The sequence below is a fragment of the Lepidochelys kempii genome, chromosome 25 (genome assembly GCF_965140265.1).
Source record: "Lepidochelys kempii isolate rLepKem1 chromosome 25, rLepKem1.hap2, whole genome shotgun sequence".
In the NCBI taxonomy this organism is placed as follows: Eukaryota; Metazoa; Chordata; order Testudines; family Cheloniidae; genus Lepidochelys; species Lepidochelys kempii.
In genome coordinates this window covers 11,139,408-11,153,614 of record NC_133280.1, presented here as the reverse complement: position 1 = coordinate 11,153,614, position 14,207 = coordinate 11,139,408, and the positions used below count along the sequence as shown (strand labels likewise).

Genomic DNA, 14,207 nt, shown 5'->3' with positions numbered 1-14,207 from the left:
CCGTTGGGAGTCTGGCCAGGATGCAGCTCTGGTTCCCTGGGAAGTGGGATCAGAGCCTGTAAGAGGGAGCTAACTACCTGCCCTTCTGTGGTGTTCGCAGGACAGACGAGAGGAAAAAGCACCTGGCGGCTGCAGAGCACAACTCCGGAGCGTGGGCGGCTCTCCCCCAACCTGGGCTGTGCCCGGGTTGCGCAAACCCAGGAAGCTGCTCGGTGATGCTCAGCAGAAGAAATTGCTCATCCCTGGTAGTCTCCTCCTCTTTATATTGATTGGTCGGGGCCGAGATTTACTCCCCACCCTCGCACCCAGCCCTGCTGCTTTAAACCTATAGTCTGAGAAGCCCCCTCCTCACTGTCCCCTGTGGGCTGCATGTGGGGGTATTTATAGAGGGAGCCCGGCAGCCCCAGCTCAGGGGCTGCAATCTCCTCTGTTGGGGGGACACTGACAACTCTACCCAGAGAGCAGCAAAGGTAAGTGCTGCCTTTAAACCGACACTGTCCACAGAAGAAAGTGTTGGCAGATCCAGGGTGTGAGGGATGCAGAGCTCGGGGCTAGGAGCTCTGGGCTGCACCTGCCAGGAGAGTGTGCAAATGTCTTGGTGGCTGCTAGAAAACGGAATGAATGTAGCAAAGTCTGTGAATGGGTGAGGAGGAGAAGTGAGGGAGAGAGTGTGTGTGTGTGTGTGAGAGAGAGAATATGGGTCTCTGTTAGGCACAGACATCCATTTCTCTTATTAGAAGTGTGGGTTACACTTAAGTTAAGGCTAAACCTCCATTCCTAAAAGGGTTGTTAAGGGATTCATCGCTCTTATAAATATGTAGCCAACAGAAGTCGGCTGTGGTCTAGCTGCTTATTGCCACATCAATAGAAAGTGTTATAGGCAGTTCTAAGCTGCGGTTATAAACAACAGGCTGGACTCCAGAACAGTTGAATTTATTAACCCTTCATGAACTATTTGTAAATGGCATGTCAATATCCAGTGTGACTGAGAGGGGGGTGTATTTTGGGAGCTGTAGGTGTGTATTAGGTGGAATGTGTGTCTCTAGTAGGAGAAGTATGGGGGGGTGTTAGAAGAGGAGGAAATGATCTGAAACTTAGTGGTTTGGAGTTTAATTAGAAAGAAAGAAAGAAAGAAAGAAAGAAAGAAAGAAAGAAAGAAAGAAAGAAACCCACCGTTGAATCTGGCCGCCTCCCTGCCCCTCCCAAGTGCCCGTGGCCCTTCAATCTCTGATGTTTGCTAAAATGTGACTTTTGCTGGTTTGTTTCTCTGATTTCCTTCTGGCTGCGATCAGGGCTGCTGGGAGGTTTTCCTAGCACCGCATCCCATCCAGGCAAAGAGCACCAGACTCTCCCGAGGAATCTGTGCCCATCAGCCCCCATCTCCTTCCCAAAGAGCTCTGCCTCACTTAGAGACGCATTTGAATCAGCCCCCTCTGAATCTGCCCAATTCACCCACCCTTGTATACGCCCAACTCCAAGCTACGTCTTCCCCAGATTGCCATGCCCCCAGGACCCCCATCCTCTGGATCCCCAAAGCTGATGGCCAGGGTCATTCTGCCATTAAGAATTACATTAGGTGCGGTTTATTGAGTAGGCACAGTAAGTCCCACCCTCTGGGGTAGTTATCTGACCCCCCCCCCACCATAGTACCTGAGCGTCTCACAATATTTATCCTCCCAATATCCCTGTGAGGTAGGGCAGTGATCTCCCCATCATGGTACAGATGGGGAAACTGAAGCACAGAAAGGCTAAGTGGCCTGCCCAAGGTCACACGGAGTGTCTGTGCTGTTGAAGGACAGGGTTGTGGACAGCTGCTGCCCGTCGACTGCTAGGGTGGGTCTAGGTCGGATTTCTCAATGGCTGATCATTGCTGTGAAGTGGGTGATGGTGTTTAAGGCTGCATCCCAAGGTTGAACTGCAGCCCCTGCCACCCCAACGGGGTTACCCAGGTATAACTGTGGGCAGAATTTGGCCCTGGCAATTCACCTATCTTGGGGTCTTACTCTGGCACCCATCACCGTGGTATCTGAGCGCCTTTCATGTAAAATCAATAGGGGGAGTTAGCATAGTGCAGCAGTTTCCTGCCACCTCTGAATCCCAGGGGGGCACCTAATGCTTCTGCTCATCTCAATGGGAATCCCAGGGGCTCAGCTCCTGTACACATTAGTCCTCAGCCGACACAAACTTCTGCGGGAGGAATAACATTAGGACAGAAACATCTCTCCATTCTCCTGCATAATATCCCTGTAATGTGCCTTCCCGGGCTCCGTAACCCCAGTCCCCGCCACCAGCGCTCCACATCTGCCCCCAGCCCACAGAAGTTTTAAACAGGGAGCATCGTTACCAGCCACGATTATCCGTTTGTCACAAAGCTGCGGATCCCAGCAGAGTGACTGAGCCGCCTTGTGCTTCTCATCAAGCTGCTGCCTTTGTAGCTTTATGGCTTCCGCTGAAGACTTAATCTTTGATTGGGGACTAGGTAATATCCTGCCCCAATCCTTGGTGGATGTTTAAAATTCGCTCCTCGCGCCGCCGCGTTTTAATTGACGGGGCTTTGTTATTGCCTGTCGTTCTAATTGTAAGTGATTTGTCTCTCCCCCCCCCCTCCCCGGGCGGGATAGAAATATCAGAGTAGTTATTTCCTGGGGTTTGTATTGTTCTTTGTTGTGTGCTTTTCTTTCCCCCATAAAGAGGGAGGTTTGCTCATAAAAATGTAAGAAGCGAAATAAAGGGCAGAAAAGTAGCTTTAAAATCATCAGCAGTAGAATTGCTTCCACTGGACCTGGGGGCGAGAGCTCAGCTGTGTCACTGGACCAGATTCAGAGGGGATGTGAAGTAGCTCTTGGTGTGCTAACAGGCTGGTCTTGTGGTTAGGGCCCTGGGATGGGCTTCAGCCTGCTGGGGTTCAGTTCCCAGCTGTGCTACTGACGATGTGCCAGACCTTGGGCAAGTCATTTGATCTCTCGGGGGTGGGGGCTCAGTCCTCTATCTGCAAAATGAGGGACACCAATCTGTGCCTTCTGTTTTGACCATAAACTCTTCAGGGCAGGAGCTGTGTCTATACGGTGCCTAGTGCAATGGGGTTCGGCACTTGGCCTGGAACCTTGAGATGCTGGTATAATTCAAATAATGATCAGCTATGAGCTGTCCCTTGCATTAGGACTAGCTTGGCCATACTGACACCTGTCTGCCCATCCCCTCTGAATTCGTCCCTTTGTGTCTCCAGTGTAAGGCTCATCTGTGCAGCGCCTTTCTTTCCAAAGGATCCCAAAGCACTTTACCGAGCTGGTTCTGAGCAGCCTTTGATTGAGGGCTGGTCTCTTTGCACAGGGGCAAGGGCACACCCCTCGCTGGTAATGTCTGGCCGGTGAGGCCGCTCATTTGACATTTAATTTGTCTATGTCTAACTCTGGGGCCCGGCCAAGATGATATGTGCGTGGATTAGCCAGTTCTCATGTTACATGGCGTGTGCATCCCATTTCTTTTAATTTCCAGCAGCAAACCAGAGGGAAAAGTGCATTTGGTACCTGATGCTGTAGGATAATGATGGGAAAGCACCGGTTTTAGGAAGAACCCCTCCTCTCACTGATCCTGACTGTTCCTAGCAGGTAACCCCATTGGAATGGGCTATGGGAGAGATCCCACTTCTCAAAAATCAACCTTCCCCCAGTGGGAGGTCGGTGCAGGGAAAGATGCAAGAGCATTGGCTGGGGGGAGGGGGGGAGGCAGATATTCTGGTGCCATAAGGAGGGGCAGTAAGGAATGGCCTGGGAGTGCTAGCTATGGGGGAGCAACCAGCTGCTCCAACCCCAGCTTTACCCACCAGGTGGTGGTGTAGGAGGTGGGGCAGGATGCTGGCTGTGGGAGCGGTTAGAGCTTTTCCAGGCCCAACCCTAGGGAGGCTCGCTGGCGGGAAGGGAGCGGGAGCAGTGCTGTGGGGGTGAGGTAAGAGCGCTGGCTGCATCGGAGGGTGGGAGAGCACAGGGCGTTGCTGCTCCTCTCGGGACCGGTGAGTGAGCCTGTTGCAGAGCTGAGCGGCTGGGTCACGTCGCCGTGATGCGGAGGGGACGGCAGAGGGGCCTGGTGACCTGCAGTCATCTGGACAAACAGAATGAACCCAGGGCTTCCCCCTCCCTGGGGCTGCTCACTTGGGGCCTGATTCAAAACCCACTGAAGCCAGCTGGGGTCTCGTCTGCACTGGAATTTTCCTCTTTGAACCTCAGACAACGGCAGAAACGTTCCGGTTTGGGTCCCCCAAGGAAAGCCCCTCGCTCTGTGTTTAAATCGTCTCCGTTTTCCCTGGGTTCCTAAATCGCGTTTAGGAGCCTGATGTGGGGCTGAAAAGGCTGGCGAATGTTCTTAAGCATCCTGGAAGGGATACAAGGTGGTCTGGGGCTGTGGAGCGGCTGGGGCTGGGCTCCAGGGGCTTTGGGGTTTTATTCCTACCTCTGCCACTGACTCAACAAGCATCCTTGGACAAGTCACTTCCCCCTACTCTGGGCTTCCGCTTCCTTGTCTAAGAATGGAGTAATAATATTTCCCTAGTTCCCAGGGTGTGCGGGGGTGGGCAGTGAGTCTGTAATTAGTGTCTGAAGTGCTCTCCTTGGCAGAAAGGAGCCATGTGAGTGCAAACTATTATCATGACTACAGCTTCAATAGACGTCTGGGCTTAGTTGCCCATAAAACTCTCCTCTGTAATCACTCTTAAAATCATTGAAGAGCTAGTAACTTGCTGTACTAACTGGAGTTTGCCATTCAGTCAAATCTCCCATCTTCACAGAGCTTCCTTCTAATTAGAATTTAATTCCTGCAAGGAGCAGGAGAGCTCTTGCTTTTGGACTTGGATTTTAATCCCCTTCCCCCCCCCCCAGCTTTAGCACCCAAGGGCCAGTGCATTTCCTCTGCTTCCTGTTGGAGTCTGAAACTGAGTTTTATTACCGGCGGAGGGGAAAGAATCGACCCCAAATACCTCTCTGGGAAGAGACGCGTGAGCAGATCTTGTAGTGCAAAGAGACCAGAAGCCCAACGACGAGGCTCTCATCCCGAGCGTAGATCTGGTTTTCTGACGTCCCAGCTCTTGGTGGGATCTAGTCCCCGTGCAAGCTGCTGGAAGACCAAAGGCACTGAAGCGCCCAGGGGCTTGCTAAGCTAAGGGTGGCTTCAGTCCAGCCTTTGGTCTGTCAGTGCCAGTAGGAGAGACGCAGCCGCAGCATTTCATCTCCTCGGGCAGTGCTTGGAAGAGGCTAAGGGTGTTTCCAGCACTCCAGCCACGTTCTGCAGCTGCCTGCTATTCAGTGAAGGGAGGTTTAAACCCGTTGCTGTCTGAGCTGGGGATGTTAGTGATTCATTTAATTACAATAGGGATCCTGAAGGCATATGCACATCCCGGTGCAGGGTGTCAGGAGACCCGCTCCAGGCTTCGTTAGCCTGAGGGGAGCCGTCCCAGCACCATGGAAATGCCTCCTTGGCTGGCACCCAATTCCACGTGGCTGGTGGATCGAGGCAGCTGTGAAATCACTGTCCCTGCTTCCCCAACCCCCAAGCCCACCCTGCGAGACGGTGAGCAAGGAGCATCCCATGGGCCTGCGCTCCCCACTGCTGAGGAGTTCTGTATACTCCAGGGATCTCAAACTCGAATCACCACAAGGGCCACATGAGGACTAGTACATTGGCCCCAGGGCCACATCACTGAACCCGCCCGCCCCCGCTCTGCCCCCGGCCCTGCCCCCACTTCACCCCTTCCATGAGGCCCTGCCCCTGCCCTGCCTCTTCCCACCCCTTCCCCAAATCCCCGCCCCTTCCCTGCCTCTTCTCCGCCTCCTCCTCTGGGTGCACGGCTCCCTGCTCCTCCCCACTCCCTCCTGGAAAGCACTAAGTGCGTCCAAACAGCTGTTTGGCGGCGGAAAGCGCCTGCAGGTAGGCAGAGGAATGGGGACATGGCATGCTGGTGGGAGGGGGAGCAGGGGGAGGGGAGCCTGGCGGGCCACAGGAAATAACTCTGGGGGCGCGGGGAGCTTGGCAGGCCACAGGAAATAACAGCCGCGTGTTTGAGACCCCTGGTATACTCTAGATGTATTCCGGTAACACCCAGAGGCCCTAGTCAAGATCAGGGCCCCTTTGTACAAACACACAGTGAGAGACAGTCCCTGCCCCTAAGCACTTACAATCGAAACAGCCCAGAGAGACACAGGGTGTGAGAGAGGGAGGATTAGCCCCATTTTACAGGGGAAGAACTGAGGCAGACAGAAAGTGGCTATTGGATTTATTTAGGCTTATACCATGCCCATCATAATGGTATCTGGGTGATCCCTACAGGTTCGTGGCATTAAAGCTGCTTCTGTGTGTAACTTTCTAGCCCAGCTTATCCCAGAGCTGGGAGGCAATTCTTGCTGAAACCTGTTGCCTTGCTGATACGTCTGAAGCTTTCTGAGGGCCAAGGTCTCCTCTTACACTGGTGTGAAAGGGCGATAAGTTAACTGGCTTCCGTGGTGTTACTCCTGATTCACACTGGGCTAAGGGAGATCAGGATCAGACCCCCCAGGTCTCCTTTATCCTCTTTCTCTGCCCGACCCCCATTTATTTTTTTTTAAAGGTTTTCCACCAAAGCTGTAATTCACAAGAATGTGGCTGAATCTGATGCTGTCCTGGATCTTCTCACTTGGCATCTCCAGGTCCGGTAAGAAAGAGAGAAGGGAGGAGGCAAGTGGGGGGGAGGGGAAAATGGGAAGCAGAGTGTAAATTAAAGCAGCCCAGAGGTTGCTCTAACTCACACCGGCGGCCAAGCAACAAGCCCAAGGATACAGTAGGTGCAAAGGTGGCTTAAGGTTGTGTTTCTAGTGCCCTGGCAGTACGCAGAGGTCTTCCGGGGGTCCATCAACTCATCTACACATTTGCCTAGTTTTACAATAGCGTATATAAAAAGCACTAGCAAAGTTAGTACAAACTACAATTTCATACAGACGATCACTTGTTTATACAGCTCTATGTACTATACACTGAAATGTAAGTACAATATTTATATTCCAACTCATTTATTTTACAATTATATGGTAAAGATGAGAAAGTCAGCAATCTTTCAGAGTAACAGTGTGCTGTGTCACTTTTGTATTTCTATGTCTGATTTTTGTAAGCACGTAGTTTTTAAGTGGGGTGAAACTTGGAGTATGCCAGACAAATCAGGCTCCTGAAAGGGGGACAGTCATCTGGAAAAGTTGAGAGCCACTGGCTTAAGGCCACCTTATCTTTTGCATCCCCATCCCTTTCCCAAGTGCAGGAGTGGAGTCACTGAGACTCACATCCAAAGCATGGCTCAGGGAGACTGAGAAATACTCAGAGGAGCGCAAATATCTTGAACACAGGGAGCAATGAAGGAGGCTGAACCGGATGGACCAGGTCACCTCTGGCCCTAACACCTACTGACAGCCCCGTGAAGCTTGTTTTTCCTAGCTCAAGATACTTTAGTAATGTGATGGCTATTCTTCCACAGATCACTGCTATTTCCAGGACCTCCCTTTGCTGCTGATGTGTTGTTTCTCTTGGCCAATTCTGCTGTTTTGTTACATATTTTAAGCCCCCCCCTCCCCCCATGTCTTTCTGAACAAGAAGGTACATTGTGTACGTTACTGGCCTAGGGCCAGCCCTGCTCTATGGCTCTACAGGGATTTGCTTTTGATTAGCGCTGAAAGGTTTCTTCTTTTGTGGAAAAAATATGCTGGGATTATCATGCGGACCGGAGGTGGCATCCCAATGGCACCAGATTGGCCCTGACGGTGGGCAAATGAAGTCTGCCTTACCACAGAAGTCAGTTCTTCCCCATTAGGCCATATTGACATGTTTCCTGGGGGAAGGAATGCCATTCCCACCTACCCAGCAACGCATGGGATTTGTTTAAGCAATCACAATATTTCAGGAGATTTAAGTTCATGGTTCCATGCTCCATTGAAAGGAGGGGGGCAAATCCTGAGAGGGTGGAAATTGGTCTAGTTTGGATGTACCCAGGCTGAGAGTCCATGTGTCACTTGCAGAAGGTGGCCCACACCCTGTGCAGATGGCCATCACCAAGCTTCTGCCCCTCGTAAGTCCCGCAGGAGGGACGTAGATGATGCTGGAGCTTATGCCGGCCCTCTGCACAGGGTGAATATCGCCCCATAGTGCTTTACCTCTTCCAAGGCCAATCTCACAGTGCCCTTGTGAGTTAGACAAGTGGCCCTTGTACCTCACTTGTATAACGAAAAGTGTGCCTCATTCCAAATCCCATGAATGCTGAAGTGTCTGATGCGATCTGTTTTATGACTTCTTCATAATGTTAGGGCAGGTGCTGCTGTTACAGAGTCTTCCAAGTTCTTCACGTGCGAGCAAGGTTTTAGTCTTGGAAGAAATGTTTGTGCTGTTTTGATTACACACAGTGGAAGTGGAAGGAGCTGAGTGGGAGTTTGCTTTCAGCCGTGGGCTCTGGTTAACAGTCAACGCTTGAGGCAGAGTTACTCCCCGGGAACCTGTCCCTGGGGTTGGGCTAAGATGCCTGGAAGAATCTAAGCTGGGCTGGAGATCTCCACAGAAAACATGGGTGGTGCTTTTCTTTGGCGTTGGTACTGAACCCTGGGAGGATGCCATAGGAGGCTCTGTGCAGCCGGAGGGCTCTCTCAGACGAGAGGTAAAAGTACGGCCTGGACCATTTGTGCTCATTACAGATCCTGCAGGTCTTTTTGCAGCAGAGGGCAAATCTTCCCTCGTGTTGTGTCTTGTCCCTGCAGCCTCTTGATGTCAAAGGCAAAGCGCATGTCAGAACCTCCTCCTTCCTGTTCCTGGTCAGTGCTTGGGATGTTCCCACCTGCACTAGGAGTTCCTGGCTTCCTCCACCTCTGCAGGAGGCTGTGGTGAGTCCCTGATCCCGCTCTGGAGTCGTGTGGCGCTTTGGGGAACAGGCTCCTACCCCCATCGCTACCCATCCCTGGCAGCAGGTTGTCTCCAGTCTGTTGCTGTTACCCCTGCTCATTGTTGATGGCTGTTTCCCATTCCAATCCTACCCTCGTAGAGCTCACAGAACATCCTGCACTGCTGTGAAATTCTCTCATCCAGGTGAGATGATGAGCCTTGAATCCAGCCGGCTGTCTGCGCCCAGGCAGGCTCGGCCTACCGAGGAGCAGGGATGTGCGTGGCAGGACCTGGCATCCTCTCTCCATGCTGAGATCAGCCCCACTCCCACACGGCCGGCTAATCCTTTCTCCTACCCGCTTGAGAGGCCGGGCACTCGCTGGGAGCCACAGGCAGCTGCCGTGAAGATGGACGGCAGCCTGGCTGTCATGGACACTGACGCCTGCTCTTGCTGGAGACAGGGTAGGGGAGCTGGCTGTCTCTGCCCCTTTGTGCCGCCAGGTGCAGTGGGGTCCCTTTGCCTTCTCTCCGCGTGACACCGTGGGAGCTGCCACTGTTCTCGATTCCCTACTGAAGGCTGGAGCGGATTGGCTGAAGTGAACAGTGCAGAGAGAGGAAAGAACGCCATTGTTGTTTCAGGGCCAGGGAACGCATCCAAACCACTCGGGCGCCGGGGATGTGTCTGGCTGAGGGTTACATTGCTCTGGCAGGCTGCGGGAATAGTCTATTTGTAGGCTCTGAAGGCCAGAAGGGACCATTATGACCATCTAATCTGAGCTCCTCTTCGAGCTAGATTCTTACACCATCCCCATCACTGCAGAGTCTGAGCGCCTTCCAGTCATGTCGTAAGCGACATCAATAATGGGGTTTGTTGTCTCTCTCATCCGCTCCCCAGGGGTGGATTGTGTGTGGGGGGCAGGGTTTTGTTTTGAGAGGCAGGGAAGCTTTTACACACCATCTATATCCCTTTGTACTATTACACACTCAAAAAAATTACAGTCAGGGAGTGTTATGAAGGTTACAGAGCCAAGCACGCAGAAATCAGGAAACACCAGAATTCAGGCTGCCTTAATTCAGCCCCCCGTGTGTGCGCTTTATTGGCCACACTTGGAAGGCCCGTCCACTCAACTGGATGACGTTGCTGTGTCGGTTTGGACGCGACCCAATAACTTTTCCACAACGCAGCTGATCAATTCCAAAGTTTCAGAGAATGAGCAGAATTCTGTTTATTTTGGGGGAAATGAGAAAAACCAAAAGAGGGAAGTGGGGGGACACTGGGAGCCCCTTGCATCTGGTTAACAGAGCCACAGCGTCAAACACCTCCGTAATTCCCTGTAGGCCAAAGAATGGGGTCGTGGCAGAAATGGACGCATTCCAGAATAACAGTAGCTCGGACCAGGCCACAGTTGAGCCGTTCTCTGGCCTATCCCTCACTGCTGCACACCTTCCAACTTCCTCAACAAATGAGACCGGCTCCTGCAGACAACAGCCTCTTTCACAATCCTGTGCACTGCATCCTGGGGCCTGCTGGGGGGGAAATATGATTGTTTAATTAAAGACTGTATCATATTACACGCAAGGGGGGCAAACTAAGGTTGCATTGGGTTAATGCTCTATTCTTGTATGACCTGCTTGGGATCTTTAATAAGGGCACGTGGTCACCCCCTTGGTTCTCCATGTCATCCAAACACTGGTTGCTTGTGAAACGGATGACTGCGCAAAAGAGAGCTGGGTGACTGTCGGCTGGGGTGAACAGACTAGCTCCATGGACTTCAACAGAGCTGTGCCATTTACAGCCGCTCGGGATCTGGCCCTGCTGACTTGAGTGGAGCCAGGCTATTGACACCAGTTTGCCCCCGGAAACTTTTTTCACGTGGTACACGCATGAGTCGGGGAGATCCCGGGCTTCGCCGCCAAGTGGTCCCATCCCAGCACTTCGCCCTCCACGTCCGCACCTCACTCAGCCCCGGCTGGGTTGGAGAGCGAGCCCACCCCGCGCTGACCCCGCTGTGGTGACTCCTGTCCTGTGGGGCTGAGCCTGGCTCCCCACTCTGGGCTCTGCAACTTGGCGAACTGGGTCACAGCACCACTCAGGTTCAGCTCGTCTGCTCCTCTGGGCAGGCCAAAGCGGAGTGGCGCTGCGACCCCCATGCTCCAGGTTGCAATGCCGCTCCCTTTGGGGGCCCTCTCAAATGGGAAAAAATTGTCCCTCCCCTGCCCCACAGTGCGCCTATTAGACATATGGCTGCAAGTGCCACTGGCTGGGGATCTGGCCCTCAATCTTGTTTCTTTTTCCTCAATTCAATTCACCCCCCTCCTGCCTCTCCCTCTCCCAGACGGCCTTGGTTGGAAAGATGGCACGCGTTAGCGGTTTGATATTGGACTTTGCTGAGCATCCTTTTGTGACGTGCTCCAAGACAGATGTTTTGGTAGCTCCGTGGCAGCACTGTTATTAAAGGCTTGACCGTGTGTCCTCTGTCCAGCCTTCTGCTCTCTGCCTTCCCCAGGCTAGGCGCATGCAAAGCAGGATGCAAATTTGCCTGACTCTTTGCTCTTGTAAATGGGTGGCTGATGCTTGGTGCAGGGGAGCTGGAACAATTTGCATAGCGGGGGTGCTGCTAAGAGCCATTGAACCAAACTGTAAACCCTGCATATGATGGAAACCGCTTCCAGCCAGGGGGGCAGCAGTACCCCTAGTTCCAGCGCCTATAGAATGATCAAAGCAAATATGTAGCATTCTTGAGCAAGGGTGTAGACATGATTTCACCAGCTTTTAGGCCAGTGGTTCTCAACCAGGGATCTGGGGGCCACAAGCAGGTTTCAGGGGGGCTGCCAAACAAGACCAGCGTTAGACTCTCTGGGGCCCAGGGCGGAAAGTTGAAGTCCTGAGCCCTGCCACCTGGGGCTGAAGCAGAAGCCTGAGAAACTTAGCTTCTTGGTGCCCCCTGTGGTTTGGGGCCCCGGGCAATTGCCCTGCTTGCTACCTCTTAACGCCAGCCCTGGCTTTTATATGCAGAAAACAAGATGTGGCACAGGGGAGCTGTGGAGTTTTTATAGCATGTCGGGGCAGGGGGCCCTTCAGAAAGAAGAAGGTTGAGAACCCCTGTTACAGGCCATAAACTGCCTCCATTTGGACAAATGCCCTCTTGAAAGTGAAAAGTTTCAGAGTAACAGCCGTGTTAGTCTGTATTCGCAAAAAGAAAAGGAGGACTTGTGGCACCTTAGAGACTAACCAATTTATTAGAGCATAAGCTTTCGTGAGCTACAGCTCACTTCTTCAGATGCATATCGTGGAAACTGCAGCAGGCTTTATATATACACAGAGAATATGAAACAATACCTATTCCCACCCCACTGTCCTGCTGGTAATAGCTTATCTAAAGTGATTTCCAGCACAAATCCAGGTTTTCTCACCCTCCACCCCCCCACACAAATTCACTCTCCTGCTGGTGATAGCCCATCCAAAGTGATAACTCTTTACACAATGTGCATGACAATTAAGCTGGGCTATTTCCTGCATAAATCCAGGTTCTCAAAGCAGGTCCTTGTACTTTGATTGGAGTAAGCAGCTGCTAGGATTTAATGAGAGCCTCAATGAAGCAAATTCACAAAAAAAGCTTATTGAGGCCTCTCTGGATTCTTCCCCCTGGCCCCACCTAGTGCCCACAAGCGGGTTCTGCATCTAGTAACTTCTGCTCTGTCCACACTGTTTAATAGAGTTGGCCGGATACTTCTCAGTGGAGCAGTTTTCACTCGGAAATGCCATTTTATTGAAATGTTTTGCAATGTGATTTCAAGGAAGTTTTCGAAGAACAAGGTAAAAAATCACTGATTGGAAACAAGCTTTTGACACTTGCAGACCGTCAGCTTCTGAGCAGTGAACAGACTGTTTCAGATCAGCAGGGAGGACGGTTTCAGTGGGCAGTCCTAGAGATGAGTATTTTATAATGTGAACTTTAAAGAGGGGGGAAACTGTGGCACCGATTCCCTATGCTGGAAACCTGTTGCAGGGAGCAGAATATACCCTGTCAGTTTCACCTCCTGTCCCAGTACAGTTTTGGTCCTAGCTTAACTCAACTATGGTAATCGGGGAAACCGACCGGCTTATCTGGTTTTAGGTTTAATAAGGGGTGGTGATTGCATTGGTCAGGGCAAGCACTGAGCATATCCCCACTGTTTTGGAGCTCCAGGCAGCCAGCCACTGCAGGTTCAGCATCCTAGAAACGGGGAGGAGGCTAAACTTAGCCAAGAACAAAGCCCAAGACAGGCACATTCTGGCTCCTCGGGGTCAGAGGACCCCCAGACAAAGTGCGTCTGCATGAGAGAGACCCCAGCTCCCCCCTTTTGAGCTGTTCTGCGTCTCTCCCCAGGAGCGAACAGCCCGAGGCCTGGCCCTGGCAGCAGAGTCCCTACACCGCAGCCCAGCTGTGGCATGCTAAGCCTGCACCCCACAGTGGCCTGTCTTGGCACCCCGTTGAGGGCCTCCTGCACCCTCAACCCCAGCTGCCTGCAGATCGGCCAGGCCCACCCGGGCGATATTGTCTGGAGACTGAATGGAGAGACTAGGCAGCTGCCACTGAACCAGAGCATTGTGGGAAACGGCACGGTCACTGTTGTCACCGTTCTCCAGGCAGAGCGGCCCCATGGGGAGCTGAGCTGTTACCTGTCTCACCGGAGCAATCTGCGCCTGCTGGGTATGGCTGAATACCAGGCTGGAGGTGGGTGCAGTTCCCTTACCTCCCTGGCTAGGGAAGGAGGTGCACTAGGCTTGACATTCACGAGGACTGGGTAGGGGCCCATCCTGGAAAGCCCGGAGGGTGCTCGGCTCCCATTGGGGGCAGTGGGAGGGAGGGGGGCACTGAGCCCCTGCCAAGCCCATTGGATCGTGCTGCAGTTGTGGGCTGGGCTGGTTGGATTTTTTCCATCCAAACGTTTTTTCCGCTGATGGGTCGTCAAAAGCAAAATGTTCCGGGGCAATGTCGGGGGGGGGGGGGGGGAGAGGAATGCTCTGTTCCGGTGCCTTTTCAGGATGTGATGTTTCAATTTGTCATCTCAAAACCACGCTGAGTTTCAAGTTTTCAGTGTTACATTTAAGTTGAAATCCGAGTGAAATGTTTTGATCGACCCAAAACTCGCTTTTTCTGGGATTTCATTAGAGGTGTCAAGTTTTGCTTTGTTTTTATTCTGTTTTGGGATGGGGGTGGGGCGGGAATGGAAGCCACGGAGCTTCCCATGAAACGAAAAATCCAGTTTGCGCCCAGCTCTGAGGGTGCTCTGGGATCAGCACCGTCCCCTCCAGCACTGAACTCTGGTTCTATTGGCTGTTTCTCTTC

The 14,207-nt window shown here is 52.5% G+C and overlaps 1 protein-coding gene across 12 annotated transcripts in view; it reads left to right on the top strand.

The window, feature by feature from the left end:
* Positions 1-251: 251 nt before the first annotated feature.
* The window catches only part of LOC140903277 (interleukin-6 receptor subunit beta-like), a 35,763-nt gene continuing 21,807 nt past the window's right edge, over positions 252-14,207 (top strand). For 2 of the 12 annotated variants that reach the window (XM_073324293.1, XM_073324289.1), the window contains exons 1-2: positions 8,045-9,336; positions 13,245-13,592. In XM_073324293.1, the coding sequence (XP_073180394.1) occupies positions 9,084-9,336; positions 13,245-13,592 (601 nt within the window). In that variant the 5' untranslated portion in view covers positions 8,045-9,083. Of the gene's footprint in view, positions 471-3,495; positions 3,609-6,590; positions 6,677-7,264; positions 9,337-13,244; positions 13,593-14,207 lie in introns of those variants that run through there. The other 10 variants (XM_073324291.1, XM_073324290.1, XM_073324292.1 and 7 more) reach the window with 10 other exon arrangements.